The following is a 19,218-nucleotide window of genomic DNA, read 5'->3' on the forward strand; positions in this document are numbered from 1 at the left end:
CTGAGGTGGGGAACTGAAGGCTCAACTGCTTTTAGACTTTCAACCAGTCCTCCTGTTTTCAGACCCACATGTATTTCCACTTTTAGAAGTACCTGGTGTTCTACTCCCTGTGCAATTCTGAGACAGGAACTGGCCTGTTTGAAGGACTTATCTACTATAGACACTGAAACCAGTATTGGCAACTTACACATCAATTTTCCAGCCTCCAAATTTTAATTACCACCATCTCCTTGTCCATTAATTTATTTTTTTAAGGGATGGAAATACTTGTGTGTTTGTCTTTTTTATGCTTTTTAAAAATTCCTTTTCCATCCTTTTAGAGGTGTTTTAAGAAGGAAAAACAGTAGACATTTGTGAATAATCTGCCGTACTTAACCATAAGTTCTGTTTCTTTTTCTTTGCTTACTTACCCTTGTATGAGACATTCTGGGAGTTAACACAAAACAGGGTAAAATCTTCTAGATTCCCTCGTTTTTTATCTGGTTGTTGCTAACAATCCTCCTCTCATGGCTTAAAGACAAAGAGGGCTGATATACATGACCATTATTCAACTTTCTGGTGTGCTGCATCTTCTAATGTTCATAAAGTAACCACAGATAATCTGAAGCAGACTGCAGTTCTTTTATGGCAAGAAATAAGTTGTTAAAATAGCTCTCAGAGTATACTGCTTTTATAGCCTTTCCTAGTCAGTTCTTCCTACTATTGACTCTGCATACTGTTTCTTACCTACTTCTACCACCCAATCACACTGCTGGGAAATATAGTCTTTGAGTTAGTACAAGAAAAAAGGTAAAGTGGCCACACTTTGAGAAATATCTTAGAGTAACTCCAGAAGAAGCTGTTTCTGATTTTATATTGCTGGGAAAAGAGTCAGCTAAACTTAAAAAAAAACACAAAAAAAACAATTCCAACTATTCAAAACTTGGCAGGTAAAAATAACTCAGGTCGTCCAAATATCTTCCCAGCATAGCACTGGCATTTCCTGTTTTCTCTTTATGGCTTTCTGCTGTTTTTTTTATTATTTCTTCTCCTCCTACCTACATTGTGGTATGCTTGTGTCTCTTTTAATAATTTTATATCTTTCTTCCTTTCTAATATAAGTATTTAAAGCTATAAAGTTCCTTCTAAGAAAAGTGTTAGCTTTATTCCATAAATTTTAAAACATTGTTTTCATTTCAAGATTGTTCTGACTGCACCTGTAATGTCTTCTTTAATCATGGGTTATTTATAATTTCTAAGCACCGCCTCCCCATTTCTTTCTGTTGCTAAATTACAATCTAATTCCATTGCATTTGGAGAACAAACTTGGTATGATTTCAATCTTTTGGTTTTAAAACTCTTTTTATGACCTAGTATATGGCCTATTCTAGATAATATTCCACATGTAATTGAAAAGAAGATGTATTCGATAGTAACTTGGTGTAGTGTTTGACAAATCAGGTCAAGGTGGTTCACACTGCTATTCAAGTCTTCCATATGTTTACTGATTTTTGACCTAGTAGTTCTATCAATCACTATATTCTTGTTAAATTCTGTTTCTTCTTTCAATTCTAATACTTTTTGCTTCATGTATTTTGGAGCTCCACTGTTAGGTATATATACATTTAAGAATATTCTGTTCCTAATATGTTAAGCCCCATCCCTCCCTTTTTTGGTGGTACTGGGGATTGAAGACAGGGACACTCTACCACTGAGCTATGGCCCCAGTCCTTTTTATTTCTGAGACAGGCTAAGTTGCTGAGTCTGGCCTCCAACCTGGCAATCCTTCTGTCTCAGCCTCATGAGTAGCTGGAATTACAGGAGGGAAACACTATGCTTGACATATACGTTATATGTATTAAATATCCTTCTTTGTCTTTAGTATTATTTCTTTTCTTAAAATCTACTTTTTCCGCTAACAGCTATTCCAACTATGGTTACAGTCTGCATTTTTCTCTCCTTTTCAACTTATTTGTGTTTCCGAATGTAAGGGAATCTCTTGCAAAAAGTATATAGTTGAATCTTACATTTTAAATTCCGTTTGATTGGAAAGCTTAGTTTATTTACATTTTATGGAATTACTGCTGCTATTATGTTTGTCATTTTGCTTTGTTATCTATGAGTCTTATGTCTTTTTTTTGTTCTTTAACTCCTTTTATTACCTTGTTTTATAACTGTTAAGTTTGTTTTTGCAATTCATTTTAATTCCTATAGTTGGTTTCATGGATATTGAGGCATTTCCATATGCCTAAATGTAGCACCATCTCCTTAATTTTATAAACACTGAATTTTCAAATTATATGGCTTAATTTTTTTTTCTTTTGGCACCTGAGATTGAACCCAGGGGCACTTAACCACTGAGTCACATCCCCAGACCTTTTCATTTTTTTTACTTTGAGATAGGGCCTCACTAAGTTGCTGAGGCTAGTTTTGAACTACTGATCCTCCTGCCTCAGCCTCTAGAGTTGCTGGAATTGCAGTCTTGCACCAGTGTGTGCAGCTTATGATTTAATTTCATTAAATGTTACAACTTTGCTCCAACATAGTTACATTTCTCTTCCTTTGTGCTTTTTTATTTATTTTTGGGTGAGGCTAGGGAGGGAAGCCAGGACATTCCACATACAAAGTAAGGTTCTACCACTGATCTATATCCCCAGCCCCCTTCCTTTGTGCTTCCTGTCATACATATGACTTCTATAAATGTTATAATAATAACCTTATAGTGTTCTAATTACCGCTTTAGACAATCCAATGTTTTAGACAGAAATTTAAAAAAATTATACACAGAGTCTTTTACATTTATCCTCATATTTTCCATTTCCATTGCTCTTCAGTTCTTCTTATGGTTTTGAGTTATCATCTGGTAACACTTTTCTGGGATTGAAGCTATTTATTTATGTCTCATAGTATAGGTCTGCCAGCAGCAAAGTCTCTTAGTTTTTATTTATCTGGGAACATCTTTATTGCAACTTCATTTTCAAAAAATATACAAGTCTTGATTTAGTTTTATCTTTCTTCTCTGTATTTTTTGAATATCATACCATTGCCTTCTGGCCTCCATTATTTTATATGAGAAGGCAGTCATTAATCAGATTATTCTTTCCTTGTCTGTGATGAGTCATTTTGTTGCTTTCAAGATTTTCTCCCAGCAGTTTGACTATGTCGTTCTTTTTGTGTTTATTTTACTTGGGGTCTTTGGAGCTTGTGAACTTGTGATGTTCTTCATCAAAAAACATCATTATGTCTTCAAATATTTCTTCTTCCCCCTTTTTTCTCTTCTTTCCTCTGAGATTACTATTTAGGTCTACCAAGGGACTTGACACTAGGGGTTGCTGCTATATCTCGATAGTTAGGGGTCAGCTAATGATTTAGATGAAGGCTGTGCTCAAATACTTCAAACCCATAAGGTTTTACCCTTTGCTGATTATGGGGCAGGGGTGGGGGTATGCATCTAAAGTTGCAGTGATTTTCAAGCATCCCATGGATTTTGCTCTTAACCAAGTTCTTGCATCTCCCTCACACATAAATAGTTTTCTTTTTCTTTTCTTTCTTTTTTTTTTTAGAGAGAGAGAGAATTTTAATATTTATTTTTCAGTTCTCAGCTGATACAACATCTTTGTTTTGTATGTTGCGCTGAGGATCGAACCCGGGCCGCACGCATGCCAGGCAAGCGCGCTACCGCTTCAGCCACATCCCCAGCCCCAATACATAGTTTTCTAGTTAGTCACAAATGTGTGACAGCTTATCTCAGCTCTTCCGTGGGTTTCAAACTTCTAGGACATTCCTTAATATGGATCATAACCTCAGGCAGCAAAGCTGCAAAGACTCCTTTCATTTCTGTATCATCCATTTTTAGCTGGCAAAGATTCTACCTCTACCCTCATTTTATCATCCTGAATGAGCATATCCTTCTGGAAGCAAAAACTAAACTAGCAAAATTACTATTCTCACCAATCAAGTTCTTTTCTTTTCTGGATATGCCATCGCTTACTAGAGTTTGCTTCAAATCAATTTGTTTTGTTTTCTTGCCTAAGGGGTGGGGGGAAATCTAAGGAGGAGGAGTAATGCTGATAGCTAACAAAACATTTAGAAATTCTAAATATCTATATGAATGGAAATATTAAAAATGACGAAATTTCTAATCAAACGGCCGAGGCAGGAGAATTACAAGTTTGATGCCAGCTCTGGCAACTTAATGAGACCCTGCCTCAAAATAAAAAATAAAAAGGGATGGGGGTGTAGGTGGGGTGTCCCCGGGTGGTTCAATTCTCAGTACCAGAAAAAAAAATTATAATTAAAAATTCCTCATTATCAAAATATTCGTAAATTCTGGCAACCAACTCAAAGTAACATTTTAGGTTGATATAATTATAATTAAAATGAAACTTTCAACAAAAATACCGTCTAGCTGTCTGGCCCAAAGGACTTACCAGGAAAGCCACACTACTGAATGATGTTGAGAATGCATTTGAGTTCCAGCCATACCCCTTGGGTTTCATCTTCCAGTAGTATGAAGAGACATTAGGCTCTCACACTTGTGAACCAACTGTTCCTGGATACACAAGTAACTTTCAATCTGATTAATCTGAATAACCAAACTGATAAAAACATTTTCATCTCATCATGCTTAATGTGAAATAGTCAATACTAATTCACACAGACAGGACTCTTCTCAACAGCTAATTATGAGGACAGCTAAAATAGAGTATAATATTCTTCATATTTAATATAATGAAAAGAAACCAACCTCTTTTTTCTTCTTCTCGTTTTAGTTTATCTTCCTCTATTTCTTTTGGTAATTTTTCCTTTTTTTCTTTCTCCACATCATTATGCAAATGCTTTGTGGTATAGCTGAGTGCTGGAGAAAGAAGGATCTCTCCATTTTTGCAGAGTTCATCACGAATTCTAATAAAAAACTGCTGAAGTTCTACTGCATCCTCATATATTTCGGAATCTGTCCTATAACGGCATCAAGAGAATCCATTAACATATAAGCTGTTTCTTTCAAACACCTCAATTGGATGTGAGAGTCTACTAAATGCTTCCTTACTTTGTTCACTATTATAATGGTATATTCTTGAGGTTTTGTTAGAACAGAATCTAAGGTGTCACTTTACGGGAAGCCTCATGCCCACCTGTTTCCTGTTCAGCTTACGTAAAAGGAAAGGCCTCAGCATTTTTCCTTGAAGATACATGGCATATGCATCAATCAGTTGTAGTAGAAGATAGCTGCAAGGATTATACCAAGGCTCCAGACCAAGTCTAACACTTATATTTAATCTCTGAAATATATATTTAATCTCTGGATTAGCTTTTTCATTCCCTTAATTTCGAATCAACGTATTATATAAAGTATTAACAAAAGATTTAGGTTATGTGTCTACTTCTTTTTGGTCCTACATCTTGGCTGCCTAGGTTAGTAGGGTTTGGTATATAAGTGAACCTAAACTGAAAAGCCATGAGGGCATTCTTTAACAGTTATAGGCCTGAGAGTTAGTGTAATTTTAGTTTCTCGGAAACAGTAATTCTGGGGATTCAGGAATGGCAACATAGTGAAAGATGAAAAAAAAAAAATCTATGCCATATGCAGAATTTTTCTAAGCGTCTTTCCTCATTTATAAAGTAAAGGGAACAGGCAAAACAAATTTTAGAATTTAGACTAGAAGAAATTATATTATTATCTCTAATTCATTGGGCTCTGAGGAAGGCAGTTACTGTGCCTATTAAGAACATCAAGGACTAAAAAATTATTCACCAAACTAATCATAGACGAATGTCTCATCAGCAGTCACAGAGATATTCTGGTTGAGGGTGTATGAGAGGTGAAGTAAACACAGTCACCCATCCGCTGACATATGCCACTAGACTATGAGACTCCATTGAGGTTTCCTGATGCCTCACCCCAACAGCAAAGGGAGTAGTAAACAATTAAAAACATAGCCAAGCTGGGGAAGTATATTTCTGGATAGGTTTTTAGATGATGATATAGAAATGCTAATACCTATAGAAAAGAAATAAAAACAAAACTTACCAAAGGAAGAAAACCCTAACATGCTATTTTGACATCACACCTGTTTTTTTGACTAGATATATATGTGAAGCTTGTTTTTCTGAAATTAAATTCACTTTATAATAGTTTACGTAAAATTATAAGAGGCCAAGTGTTCAGTAAATGTGCAAGAACAAAAAACTCAAGATGGAAAAAGAACTCTAATTGTCCTCAATCGATAAATAATCTTTTAACATAAGGCAGATATTCAGCAAAATGAAAGAATTAAGTGTGTAAGAGGCTTGTGATGTTTCCCTGGGTTCTTCTTATACCTGTAAGGAACTCAGAGCACTTAATCCAGGAATACTGCCAGCAGATTAGAAAAGCCAGGGTCAACTAGCATGAGACAGCACTATGGTATTACTGAATGCGCTAATAGACAAACCACTGTCAAGTCACCTGAGTGAACTTTTTTGTTCTGTCACACCATTCAGATTCTACTATAAATAGACTTCATTGAATTAATGATGCCTACATTATCTGGGATGCCCATCTTTGTTACTAGCTGACACATTTCCACCGATCTTTTTCTTTTTTTGCAACCGAGTCTCACTGTTTTGCCTAGGTGGGGCTCAAACTAGCCATCCTGCCTCCTCAGCCCTGCCCCAGTAGCTGGTATTCCAGGTGTGCCATGGCACCTGACTCTCAATTCTCATTAGGTTATTCTTAATTTTTATTAAGTACTATAAGCAGTCACAATATTATCTTCATTCACAAATATAAAAATGGCATCCCTTAGGTTTTTCCACAAGCTTTGGGTATGACAGAAACTGTATTACCATCTCATATAAATAAGAACCAGGTGTGGTGCTGCATGCCTTTGATCCCAGTTACTCAGAAGGCTGAGGCAGGGGGATGGGCAAGTTTGAGGTCAGGCTGGGCAACTTATCAAAACTCTATCTCAAAATAAAAAATAAAAAGGGCTGGGGATGCAGCTCAGAGGATAAGTGTCCCTGGATTCAATCCTCAAGGGGGCAGGAAGTAGGGGATGCACCTTGGGATCTATCTTCTAGTCCTTAAAAACAAAAGCCAATCATGTCAACAACTAGAGAAAGAAAAGAGCTCAATTCCTAGAGATAGAAGTCCACTTAATTCTTAAAACAAACATGTTATCTATACAATTTAAACAGAATTCCTAATAATTTAGGAGAAAAATGCTCTTTAGAAGACTCACAGAACTACTCCCATGATATAAATGAGTTTAGGGAAATAGGGATGGAGCAGAGTGGTTTTAGACTTAATGACTCCTTAAAATAAACTGAGAGCAGAAATGGAAGTCTATATTCCATGAAAGCAGGGTTTATCTGTTTGTCCACTAATATACCCAAAACATTTAATCATGTTTATTAACTGGTAGTTACTCAACAAAACTTTGTTAAGTTAAAAACTACTTCAGATTTTAAATGTGAATGTCCCCCTTTCATGTCTATCCCTATTGTCAAAAGAATGAGGACCACTCCTAAACACATCACTCAAGGGACCCTCCAATCTAGTCCTAACTCCTGTCTCTTAAATATAACATATTCATTTCCTAACCCTTCTTTACCTTTGTTCAAACCACTCACTGTATCTGAAAATCAACTTCTCTTTTCATTTGAATTCCAGCCATCTTTACACTCCCAGATGCCTTATTCCTTCTTTGGAGAACTTTAGCCCACAGTTCCTTATCCCATCATCTTTTCTAATCAGTTGCTATATGCTGTCTCACATCTAGATATTTTTTCCTTAAGCAAAAGTCGTGTCTCATCCATCAGACTTCAAGGTTTTAGAACACAGAGCTCAAGGCTTATCATCCATGGCTCACTCCACTGACTATTCATGACTGGTAACTATCACTAGCAGTCCTCTGCAGTGAGAAACAAGATAAGCCACACCACCTACTAGTGTACAACTCTGGGCAATTTTTCTACCCATGCCTCTAAATCTTCACATGTGAACTAGGAAGATGATCCCTTACCTAGAAAGACTACTAGAAATTAAGAGTTAGAGATTATCCACAGGGAATGCTTAATATGGTGTTTCCCAAAGAGTAGGTGCTCAACAGGAAGAGTGAGCATTACTTTTTTTTTTTTTTTTTTTTTAAGTTCAGAGCAAATGCTGGCTTCATAAATTTCCCAGTTGTAAAGACACTGACTACTAAAAGCTCTAGCTAAAGGTCTGTAAACTCCAAGAAGACAGAGTTTATATCTTTAACATTTTATATTCTCCCAAGTGCTTTAAAGACTACAGGGAAGATACACAGTAATTACTGATTGAATTGAACAGCTGCTGACACAGAAAAAACACAGACTAAAATTGGAATGAAATTTAAAATTTACTGTTTTTCTTACGAGCATTTAATATCTATAGCAGGCTCTCTAAGAAATCTTCAAGATTAATTTTTTTTAAAAAGCCATTTTTTGGGGTACTTAAATGATAACCAAATTTATATGTGTTTAACCTCAAAACAATAATTTGGTGCTGTTTAATTCTTTGTTTGAAGACAAACCTTTAAAAGAAAAATCCTATTACTATTTCTAATTCTTATTTCAACTCCTAAGCACTTGTCCTTTAAGAAATGTGTTCTGTGAAAGGCCATATGCTTTTCACAAATCTTCAATTCTGTCTTCCATCCTCTCATTGACTCTAAGCTAGATAACTCAGTAGGGTATCCTCTCCTCCTCAAAGAATATACTTACTCTTTTGAAGTTTTGGCTTATTTAGAATTCAGAATAGCATGCTATTAACTATAACCATGTACCTAAGCTGAAATAGTACAGTATTCCTTTATCTGTCTTGCATTAAATACCACACATCTTCAAAAGAAATGGCTTTGAAAACATACCGATTCATCCTTCTTGCCCTTTCCAATACTTCAAACATATGCTCTTGAAATAAATCAAGCCGCCGGTAGCGATTATTTTCAACATTCTTCCTAATAATGTCAAAAGTAAGGGGAGGTTTGTTAGGAAAAGTGGGATCCACACCAGGAATTTCTGCTAAGGAATCACTGTAGCATCGTCCCTCATCATCCTGATGACTCATGACAGATACAAAAAGATTATGGATGAGCTCTTGAATCAGCAAGGTCACATTTGGGACATGAGAGTCCTCATCTCCCTCCAGGTCTCTCCGAGTTTCAAGCAGGACTTTATGTAGGACAAGGGCATCTTTGTAGATCAAAGACTCAGGCTCATTGTATGTACAGGCATTATTAAACATCATGACGAAGTCCTCAACCATAGAGTCTATATCTTGGTACTTGTTGGCCATCATATGACTTCGAATTTTTTCCATGTCCATGGGCTTTTTAATGGTCAGATAGTAGTCAGGCAACTCAGATCTGGAAGGAAGCCTCAGAAATATGGCACTGAGGCGGCGACCTCTTTTATCAGTATAGTTCTTTACAGCTTCATAGACTTCATTTAGTTTCTGCTGCATTGGAGTCATGTATTTTGATTTTTTAGGAGAAACACCACTCTTTCTACCTGAAGAGAGATAATATAAATACATAAAATAAAAATAAATGCATATTTGTATGGAGTTGTTAGTATAACCCTAAGAAAGAAACTATTCCAAATTACTTATAAAACAACAACAAAAAAAAACCTTGAAGAAAATCTTATCTATATTCAGTAATCATATTTTTTTAAATGTTTTATATATATGTATATATTTTGGTTGTAGGTGGACATAATAATACCTTATTTTATTTATTTATATGTGGTGCTGAAGATTGAACCCAGGGCCTCACACATGCTAGGCAAGCGCTCTACTGCTGAACCACAACCCCAGTCCAATAATCATATATTTTTTTTTTTTACTTTTTAAATATTTATTTTTTAGTTCTCGGCGGACACAACATCTTTGTTGGTATGTGGTGCTGAGGATCGAACCCGGGCCGCACGCATGCCAGGCAAGCGCGCTACCGCTTGAGCCACATCCCCAGCCCCCAATAATCATATTTTTGATGAGAAAATAAAACTGTTGTGTTGAGGTAACTGGGTAAGGTGGAATGAGGCAAATAAGTAGCTATTTAATCTAATTGAGACTTCCCACCTCTAGAATCCCTGAGAACTGAGATTTTCATCACAGGAAAAAGAGATAGATGTTAAAATAGGGGACACATTGATAAAAACTTTATAGCCTGAATCTCAACTGAAAGTATCAATTGAGTTTATAATATATTTTATCTTTAAATATCCAAACACTGAAAATCCTACAAACAATAACCAACTTAGTAGCACTAATCTCAAACTATAGTTTTAAAATGCTAATGTCAAAATAGCCCTGACCTTTAAGTAGAAACACAGAAAAGATTAGAATTTGAAAAATGGCTGATTCTCAGTTTGGAACATCTTCAAATCACAGAAGTAAAGAATTTATCAATAACTTCTAACCATGGTCATGTTAAGAGAACATAGGCACCACCCTGAAAGAAGCTAAGCATAAATAAGGGCAATTACAATGGGTTAAAACTCAACATTATGTTTTAACCTAGTAATTCTTAATGATACACACAAACAAAAAAATTGGTAAATATTGGAGGATGTTTATAAACTAATGTATTATTTTGAAAACTTGTTAAAAAAATCAAGCTTTTACCATTTCAAAAACAAACAAAAATCTGTACCAATGGGTAGCCAAATATTGGATAAAGCAAGTTTCTCTATGCAAAAGTAGTCCACCTATTAAATGAGCAAGGAAGGATAAAATTAAGCTAAGTATGGTGGTGTACATCTGTAATCCCAGTGACTCAGGATGCTGAGGCAGGAGGATCACAATTCCAGGCCAGTCTCTGCAACTCAGAGGGACCCTGACTCAGGAAGGGATAGGGATGTAGTTCAGTAGTACAATGCTCCTGGTTTTGATCCCTAGTACCACAAAAACAGAAAAGAAAGTTAAAACTGTCAATATTTTATACCTCTTTAATGAGTTAAAGAAGCAAGCATCAAGATTTGTAAATAGAAAGACTCAACCAGATATCATGTGCCACCTGACATATATCACCTATGAAGTTGGTTTTTGTATCAAAGGGAGAGGACAGGAGAGCCTAAATATGTTCAAGCTCTAATGACTAAAGTATAGAAAATAGAAAGTGATGCAACTAACAAAATACAGACTGTGGGAAACTATAATACAAATCCCATTTCTTTGACAGATAAAAAGGAAAGGTGAAAGTTTACAGATAAAAAGAAATATTAGTCAAATGCAATGTGGGCCTTATTTGGTTTCTACCTCAAACAGACATGATGCAAAAGTAAATGTGGAAAGCCTTTTATAAAGTGTTCTTGTCAAGCTGTAACTAAATAGAATCAGGGCTTTAAAGTTAACCTTTGTTTATAACAAATAGAGGGGGGATAAAGGAAAATGTTAAATGATATCACAGAAACAAAATGATGTGGGACACTGTACAAGGCGACCTGGTTTCTTCAGTGCATCAATGGCATGAGAAAAGAAAAGAGGAGACTGTCTAAACTATGAGGTTAAGGGCATAGCAATCAAACATAGGGAGCTTAGGCAGAATCTTGGTGGTAGAGCACTTGCCTAGCATGTGTGAGGCCCTGGTTTCAAATCCCAGCATTGCAAAACAAAACAAAACCCCTGAATGATTAAATCTAAATTAGATGATGATTTGAGGAAACCAACTGTAAAAATACATTGAGACAATTAGTAAAACTTAAAAATTTGTGAAGTATTAAGTGAAACCAAGAAACTATTGCTAATTTTGTTCGGTGTGATAAAGTCTTCATGATTAAGAAAACTGTCTGCATATTTTAGAGATATGCTGAAGTGTACAGAAGTAAAAACAACACATGGTTTGATTTGCTTGAAAATAATTCAGGAAAAAAAAGACATAAGGGATTGGGGAAATAAGTGTGATACAATCTTGTTAAATGATGAGTAACAGGTGTATATACAAGGGTTCATTGTACTAGTCTTTACATTTGTGTATGTTTAAAATTTTCACAACGGAAAAAGAATTAACACTCTACATTAAAATTCCCTTTCCCTTTGATATTCATACATCTTTGTTTATATTTAGACATATTAAACTATTATTAATCAGGGGCTGGGGTTGTGGCTCAGTAGTAGAGCACTTGCCTAGCACATGTGAGGCCCTGGGTTCAATTCTCAGTACCGCATATAAATAAATAAAACAAAGGTCTGTTGACAACTAAAAAAAAAAAAAAATATATATATATATATATATATATATATATATATAAAAGATCATTAATCAGCCTTCCAACTCAATTTATGAAATCGATTCTAGTTTTTTTGTTTTTTATTTTTTGGTTCTGGGTATCAAACCCAGGGTCCTACACAGGTCATGCAAATGTACTACCACTGAGCTACATTCTCAGCCAAATTCTAGTTTTAAAAGATATTTTGGTCCTACGAAGTAAAATAAGTTTTAAATTTCTGCACATTTTCTGTATGCTTTTACAGTTCCAAGAAAAGATAAATGCCTTAACAAAAGGAATCACTGCCCAGCATGGTGGTGCACGCCTATAATTCCAGAGGCCTGGGAGGCAGAGACAGGAGGATTGCCAGCCTCAGCAACTTAATGAGACCCTGTCTCAAAAAATAAAAAGGGCTGGAGATGTAGATTCATGATAAATTGCCCATGGGTTAAATCCCCAGTACCAAAAATAAAAAAATTTAAAAAAGAACCGTCACTTAGCAGTAAATAATTCCCAAAGCAATTGTGAAATTCAGTTTGTAGTCATTTCACATTAAAAACAAAACAAAACAAACAAACAAACAAAAAAACAAAAACAGATTCTTGCTTTCTTCTTTTTCAGTAAACATGGCTCTAAAGAATATCTGATAATATCACTATTATTTGTTTGGTATTTATTTTATTTATTTATTTATTTATTTTTAAGTAAGGCAAAAATCTTTTTAATGGCATTAATTACTTTTGCTGTCTCTTCTTTTCCCTTACAACCACCAGGCATAGAGTGCAGTTAACTGAGAGCTGAGTAGTACATCTCTAATTTCAATTTCTGTCCAGTAGGAACTGCTGGAATTCATTGCTAATTCTAGGAATCACAAACAAACAAAAAACCTGCCACCATATTCTTCCAGGTATTAGAAACAGAAAAAAATATTTATCCTTACTCAAAACATGGTAAAATAAGACTACTTGAGAAGAGGGAAGAAACTTCATGCTGGAGTGCCACTGAGTTAAAATATATTCACCATTTAATTAAATATTATTTCAGAAAACCAGCAATTTCCTGTTGAAAGGCTACACTAAATAACAAAGAGTGAGGATGCCTTACTCAGTTTGAGTTTGGGAGATGTGATGTCATCATCATCAGGCAGCGGCCCCAGCTCTTTCCTTTTATCCTTCAGTAACTTCTCCAGGATATGGGCATCATTGTATACCTAGGGTTCAAAAATATATTTATTTTCTAAAAAAAGTTTTATCAAGGTATAATATACAGCTGTAAGGAAATTTTAAAAATATGGTTTAGGACAGGTGGGAGTTAAGGGCCTACACAATAATTTGTATGTTTTTAAGCTTCCTAAGTGATTCTAATGTGTAGACACACATGCTAATTATTGAGAGCCACTGTAGTAGAAACCCTGCAGTGTTTTCCAGAAGTTCCAAAACACATTTACATGTGTGTTTTCTTCAAAGATCTCTTTTCTACTAGATTTTCAAGGTAATGGACTTAGTCCAATGGAAACTAAAGATTAAAAATATTCCATGGGATCTGGGTATGGTGGCACACACTTGTAATCCCAGTTACTTGGGAGGCTGAGGCAGAAGGATCCCAATTTCAAGGCCAGCCTGGGCAATATATCGAGACACTGTCTCACAATAAAATAAAAAGGATTGGGAATGTAGCTCAGTTGTATAGAACTCCTGGGTTCAATCCCCAACAGTGCATAACAATTTTTTTTTAAAAAATTAAAAGAACCTGATGTTTGGAGAACTATTTAACTATTGTTAAATCCCAAATCTGAATTCAACATCTGGAATCTAATATTTAAACAAACAAACAAACAAACAAACAAACCTCTGCTTAGAGATTTCTCTTTAAAGACTGAGCTAAGGTTTGTAATATGTACTGAAGAACAACAAGGTTATTTACCTAATGGCCTTGCCCCATAGCTGCCGCCTTCTTTCTCAGGAGAGGCTATGTCCTCCCTTAACTACCCACCAGAGCAAAGCAGCTGAGCAATTAAGTGACCTCTCTTCTTTGGCTACCTCACTAAGGGATAGCTTTTATTCCCATCAGTGATACATGGTATAATAGTCAGTGATATAGTATAAACCCCTACTATAGAAGGAACCATTTCTTTCATCTATCAGTATCCCCAGCACATATTTTATTTTATATTCAAATGTAACAGAAGAAGGAAAAAAAATGGTTTGAAATATTATTTTGTTTCTGGGAGATTTAAAGTGTATAAAAGATATGAAACAGAAAAAATATCAGAGAGGGAAGATTGTGCCTTACCTATACTGATAAAGAACTGAAAATCATGGGCTGCGGATATAGCTTGGTGGTAGAGCACATGCCTAGGTAGCATACACAAAGACCAGCAACAAAACAAAACACAAAGATGTTTTGTATCCAAATCAATGATTTAGAGGTGCTTTTATGGAAGCATCACACTGACTCTCACATAACTGTGTAATTCCATGGGGTGTCTTTACAGAAGTATGGCTGTTGAGGATAGTAATAATAATGATGCACCTAGGGATGCAGTTTGGTAGTGGAGCATGTGCTCAAGGCCCTGGGTTCAATCTCTAACACCCCCCACTCCCCCCAAAAAATGATGAAAAATTATTCAGATTCAAGCAGTCTTCTAAATACTCAATTTACATTATCTCTTATAAATCTTATAATAACCCTGGTGCAAGTATTATGATCATTCCAAAATTATAGATAAGAAATTGGAGGCCCAGGAGGATAAGTTTCTCACACAGGGACTGGTAAAGCAGGATTCAAATCTAGGATGCCAGCTTACAAAGTATGAAGTTTTAATCTTTGTATTGTACTGTCTCTCATTTTAAACAATTATGAGAAGACAAAGTATTTATTTATCCACTAAGAATAAACTAGGTTAAGCCTAGAGCTGGTCTCTCAAAATGCATTATTCTACCAGCACCCAAAAGAAAATGTGTCTACTTCAGAACCCCACCTGTTCTCACCTGGGAGCCCTCTTCATTGTAGTGCCTCGCATTCCTGAACATCAGCTTCATGTCTTCTATCATTCCCTCTTCACCTGCATATTTGTCATTGCGGATATTATGCTCAATTATTTTCAAATCCATTGGCTCTAAGATGATTTTATAATAATCAGGATAGTCCTTCTTGGACGGTTTAACCATAAATAGATCACAAAGTCTTCTGCCTGAACCTGGCTCTCGAGCTTCAAGAACAACATTGAATAAGATTTTCATTCGCTGTTTTCTTATGTTCTTTTTACTGTTGAGTGGGGAGGTAGAAGAAGGGAAAAATGACAACAGGTTCAGTTTTCTTTATACAAGAGATGAACATGAAATAAAACAAATTAATCTTGTGGGAAGGTGCTTTTTAATGATTACAATTTATTTATTACATATGCCACAAACACAGTAAACATGCTGGAAGCTATAAGCAAATAGAGGAAAAATTTCCAAAACAGTTAAAACATAGTAACCCTGGCTGGATCAACCAGTGAACACCAGACAAACCTGTTTAGAATATCTCATGAAATGCAATGTTTGAAAAACAAACAAACAAACTTGACTAACACCAAAATAAATATAATTCTAAAATCGATCAAAATACATTTTAAAAACAAAACAGAGCCGAAGTGAAATAAAGCTAGTTATTTTCTATTGTTATTAACAGCTTCACTTCCAAGCACAATAAACAAAAACAAAACAAAAAACTAATAAAGAGAAGTGTTCTTTCTTTCAGGATAACCACTCTGAACAATAGTATATTCTGGTTGCCAGAAAAAAAGAAGACTGTCTGCCTGGTTAGTATCTATAGTGGGTTCAAGTCTTTCTTAAATTGTTCATGCCAGGGTCAGTCTCCTCTTTCTCTGATCAGCACTGCTGTACAATCCCATCCTAACTTAAGGAAGAAAGTCTAGACCCTGGTTCATCTAAACCCTCTATAGAGTAAATTTTCATCTTTGAGCATGAATTCCCATTTGGTTCTCCAAATTCCCTAAGTGAAGTGCAATACTGAGAAATTGATATATGGAACAAAGTACAAGGGCCCCAGATTCAAAAGGGGTCCAGGATGGCAAATGGTCTCATGTCCTATGGAAAACTGGCTCAGAGAGGCTAAATGACTTGTGCAAGGTGAGGTGCTCAGTGAATTATTAGAAGAGATGATCTTTCACTATCACTTTTGCTCAACGTTCTTGTCTTCAGGACAGTGGGAAAGAACTTCTAGCCAGACTCTAACCAGTAGTTTCCAAGAGAACAGTTGGATAGGTAAAACCAAGAAATGACTTCTGACTTAGTTCCTATTCAGCAAACACTCCTAAGCTCCTATAACATGGCACTTAGATGTAACTATGTTTTATCTGTTTCCTATCCTGCAAGGGAAAAATAGTTCATTCCTGAAACAAACTATATGGCTGCATGGGCCTCTTAGTCCAGTCCTATAACTTTGTTTTAAGTTTGCTTGTTAATGAACAAGCCAAAGATATTTTCTCTCCAAGATATGTTTTTCAAACACAGAAACAGAATTCAAATAAAGAACAAAAGTTAAGAAAATAGATATCCTAAATCAGCCTATTTTCTTAGCATCATGGAGCTTAAGGCAAATAGAAAGTGATCTAAAAAAAGAAAAGAGCCTGTTCCTAGGGTTGGGATCATTCTCATCACTTGCTTAATCTTTTTTTTTTTTTAAACATACCTTTATTTTTATTTTTATGTGCTGAGAATTGAACCCAACACCCCGCACATGCTAGACATGCACTCTACTGCTGAGCCACAATCTCAGCCCACAACTTGCTTAATCTTAACTCTGATAGCTTTCCTTTGTGGACCTGGGATCATTCCTGCCAATGTGCTCCCCCCCCCATTCTTTTTTCTCTGTGTACAGTGAGTATTTATTAGATAATCTAGAAAATTTTTCATCTGGTGGGTATTATTTCTCCAAAGAGACATCCTGGAGTGATGATATGAGAGGAAGAGTTCTCTAATTCTAGGTCTTTGGCAAGTAGATATTGGGACAGAATTGGAACAAAGCTTCAATAGGGCACAGTTCCACATCTGGGCACAGATTAGAATGCAGATGACTTTAACCTTCAGGAAGTCTTTGAAGGAAAATCTCAGAACTTGAGTTTGATATCACAGAAATTCATACCTAAACCATTCAGATCAGATATGGTTTATTTAGGTTTCACATGTGTAGGTTAATTTTTTGGTACTAGTTATGGAACCCAGAGGCGCTTTACCACTGAGTTCCAGCCCTTTTTATTCTTAGTTTGAGACAGGGTCTCACTAAATTGCGGGGGTTGGCTTTGAACTTGCGATCCTTCTGCTTCAGTCTCCCAAGCTGCTGGGATTACAGGCATGTGCCCCCATGCTTGGCTGTGTGGGCTAATTTTAAAAGGAAGACACAAAGGGCTTTTGGCTAAGGTTCAGTGGTAGAGCCCTTGCCTAGCATATTGCAGACTCTGAGTATGATCCCTAGCATCACAAAACCAAAACTAAAACCAAAACCAAACCAAACCAAACCAAAGACACCAGAACTCAATTTGAAGCCCTGAGCTTAAAAAAAATCTCAATTGACCCAGAATGAAAACAGTCCTCATTACCAGAATTCCAGGCAGCCTAACAGTCAAGGCCCTGACCCTGATCTAGGAGGAAATCAGCCCTACTGCCTCAGCATATCACTCCCAATAAACCATTAGAATTTTTCTGTATGAAGCTACAAATACTCTGGTGTGGGACTGAATCTAGGGCAGATTTTTAAAGAGATTTTTAAAGACAAGGAAAGTTTTTACTTGAAATTTGCCAGCAAAGTAAAAGAAGGGCAAGTCAATTTTTCCAATGCCAGTAATTCTTGACACCACCAGACAGTTCTGAATGAAATATACCCAGGATGTAAAATCTAGTTGTATATGAGAAATTTTTCTGATAACTATAATTTATTATTTTAGTAGTCATAGTACAAACAGTATCCTTTCTCCATTTGTATCATTTACTCTAGAGAGTGATATCTAATTGTTTCCATCCTCAAAGGCAAACAAAACTTCTGTATTACTAGGGTCTTTATAATCTTCTTTGAACAAATTCAGGTTTTTTATTTTCTTTACCTTTTCCCAGATCCTTATATTGAGACTGAGAACCATGGTCCACTAATTTTAATTTGGCTGCCAGAAAAAACTAAGAGATAAACTTCATACTGTTTATAACAGTTGTATTAGCCTGGCTGGCTGATATGTTTATCTCTTTCTAATAAGGACACTGAACCTTATCATATCCATGAATTCTGAAATCTTCAAATACTTTTTTTTTTTTTTAATTAACCAGAGATTGAATCCAGGGGCACTTAACCACTGAGCAACATCCCCAGCACGCACACGCACACACACGCACACGCGCACACACACACACACACACACACACACTGCCCTCGATTTTCAATTTTGCAACAGGGTTTTGCTAAGTTGTGTAGGGCGTCACTAAATTGCTGGACCTAGCTTTGAACTTGTGATCCTCTTGCCTAAGCCTCCTTACAGGTGTGCACCATTGCATTGGCTCTTACTTTTTGAATAAGAAAAACTCTGCATTATAAAAAGCTATCATAGTCCATTATTTGATACTTTCTAGCTACTGTTTTCAATGTCACTTGGCTTTTCAGATTCTTCTTAGAACCCCTGTATACATTCTACTTCACTGCCTTCAATTCCTTAATTATGACTGCTTCTCCATTTTGGGAAAAGTACATAAAACTAAATGCCACACCCTGTAACTTGCACAATCATTTTTTAAAAAAATATATATCAGCATCTTTGAACATAGAAAGTAAAATTTATCTCAAGGGAATCCAAAACCAAGGCTGTTAATTATTGTGCACTCAAGGAAGGGGCCATATTTAAGTGAATACTAAGTTAGAGATAACAGATACTGTTGTTATATATATATATATATATATATACAATTTTAGAATTTTACAGATGGGCCACAAAGAGTCCTATCCTAACAAAACCAGTGTATTATAGCAAATTTC

At 35.8% G+C, this 19,218-nt stretch overlaps 1 protein-coding gene across 9 annotated transcripts in view; it reads right to left on the minus strand.

Annotated features, from left to right (window-relative positions):
• Pbrm1 (polybromo 1) overlaps positions 1–19,218 on the minus strand; it is a 92,929-nt gene that overhangs the window by 35,232 nt on the left and 38,479 nt on the right. For all 9 annotated transcript variants that reach the window (XM_077796200.1, XM_077796202.1, XM_077796201.1 and 6 more), the window contains 4 exons: positions 15,186–15,462; positions 13,300–13,405; positions 8,853–9,495; positions 4,727–4,938 (listed from right to left, as the gene is read on the minus strand). In XM_077796200.1, the coding sequence (XP_077652326.1) occupies positions 4,727–4,938; positions 8,853–9,495; positions 13,300–13,405; positions 15,186–15,462 (1,238 nt within the window). The remainder of the gene's footprint in view (positions 1–4,726; positions 4,939–8,852; positions 9,496–13,299; positions 13,406–15,185; positions 15,463–19,218) is intronic.

This window comes from Urocitellus parryii, chromosome 3 (assembly GCF_045843805.1).
Source record: "Urocitellus parryii isolate mUroPar1 chromosome 3, mUroPar1.hap1, whole genome shotgun sequence".
Lineage (NCBI taxonomy): Eukaryota > Metazoa > Chordata > Mammalia > Rodentia > Sciuridae > Urocitellus > Urocitellus parryii.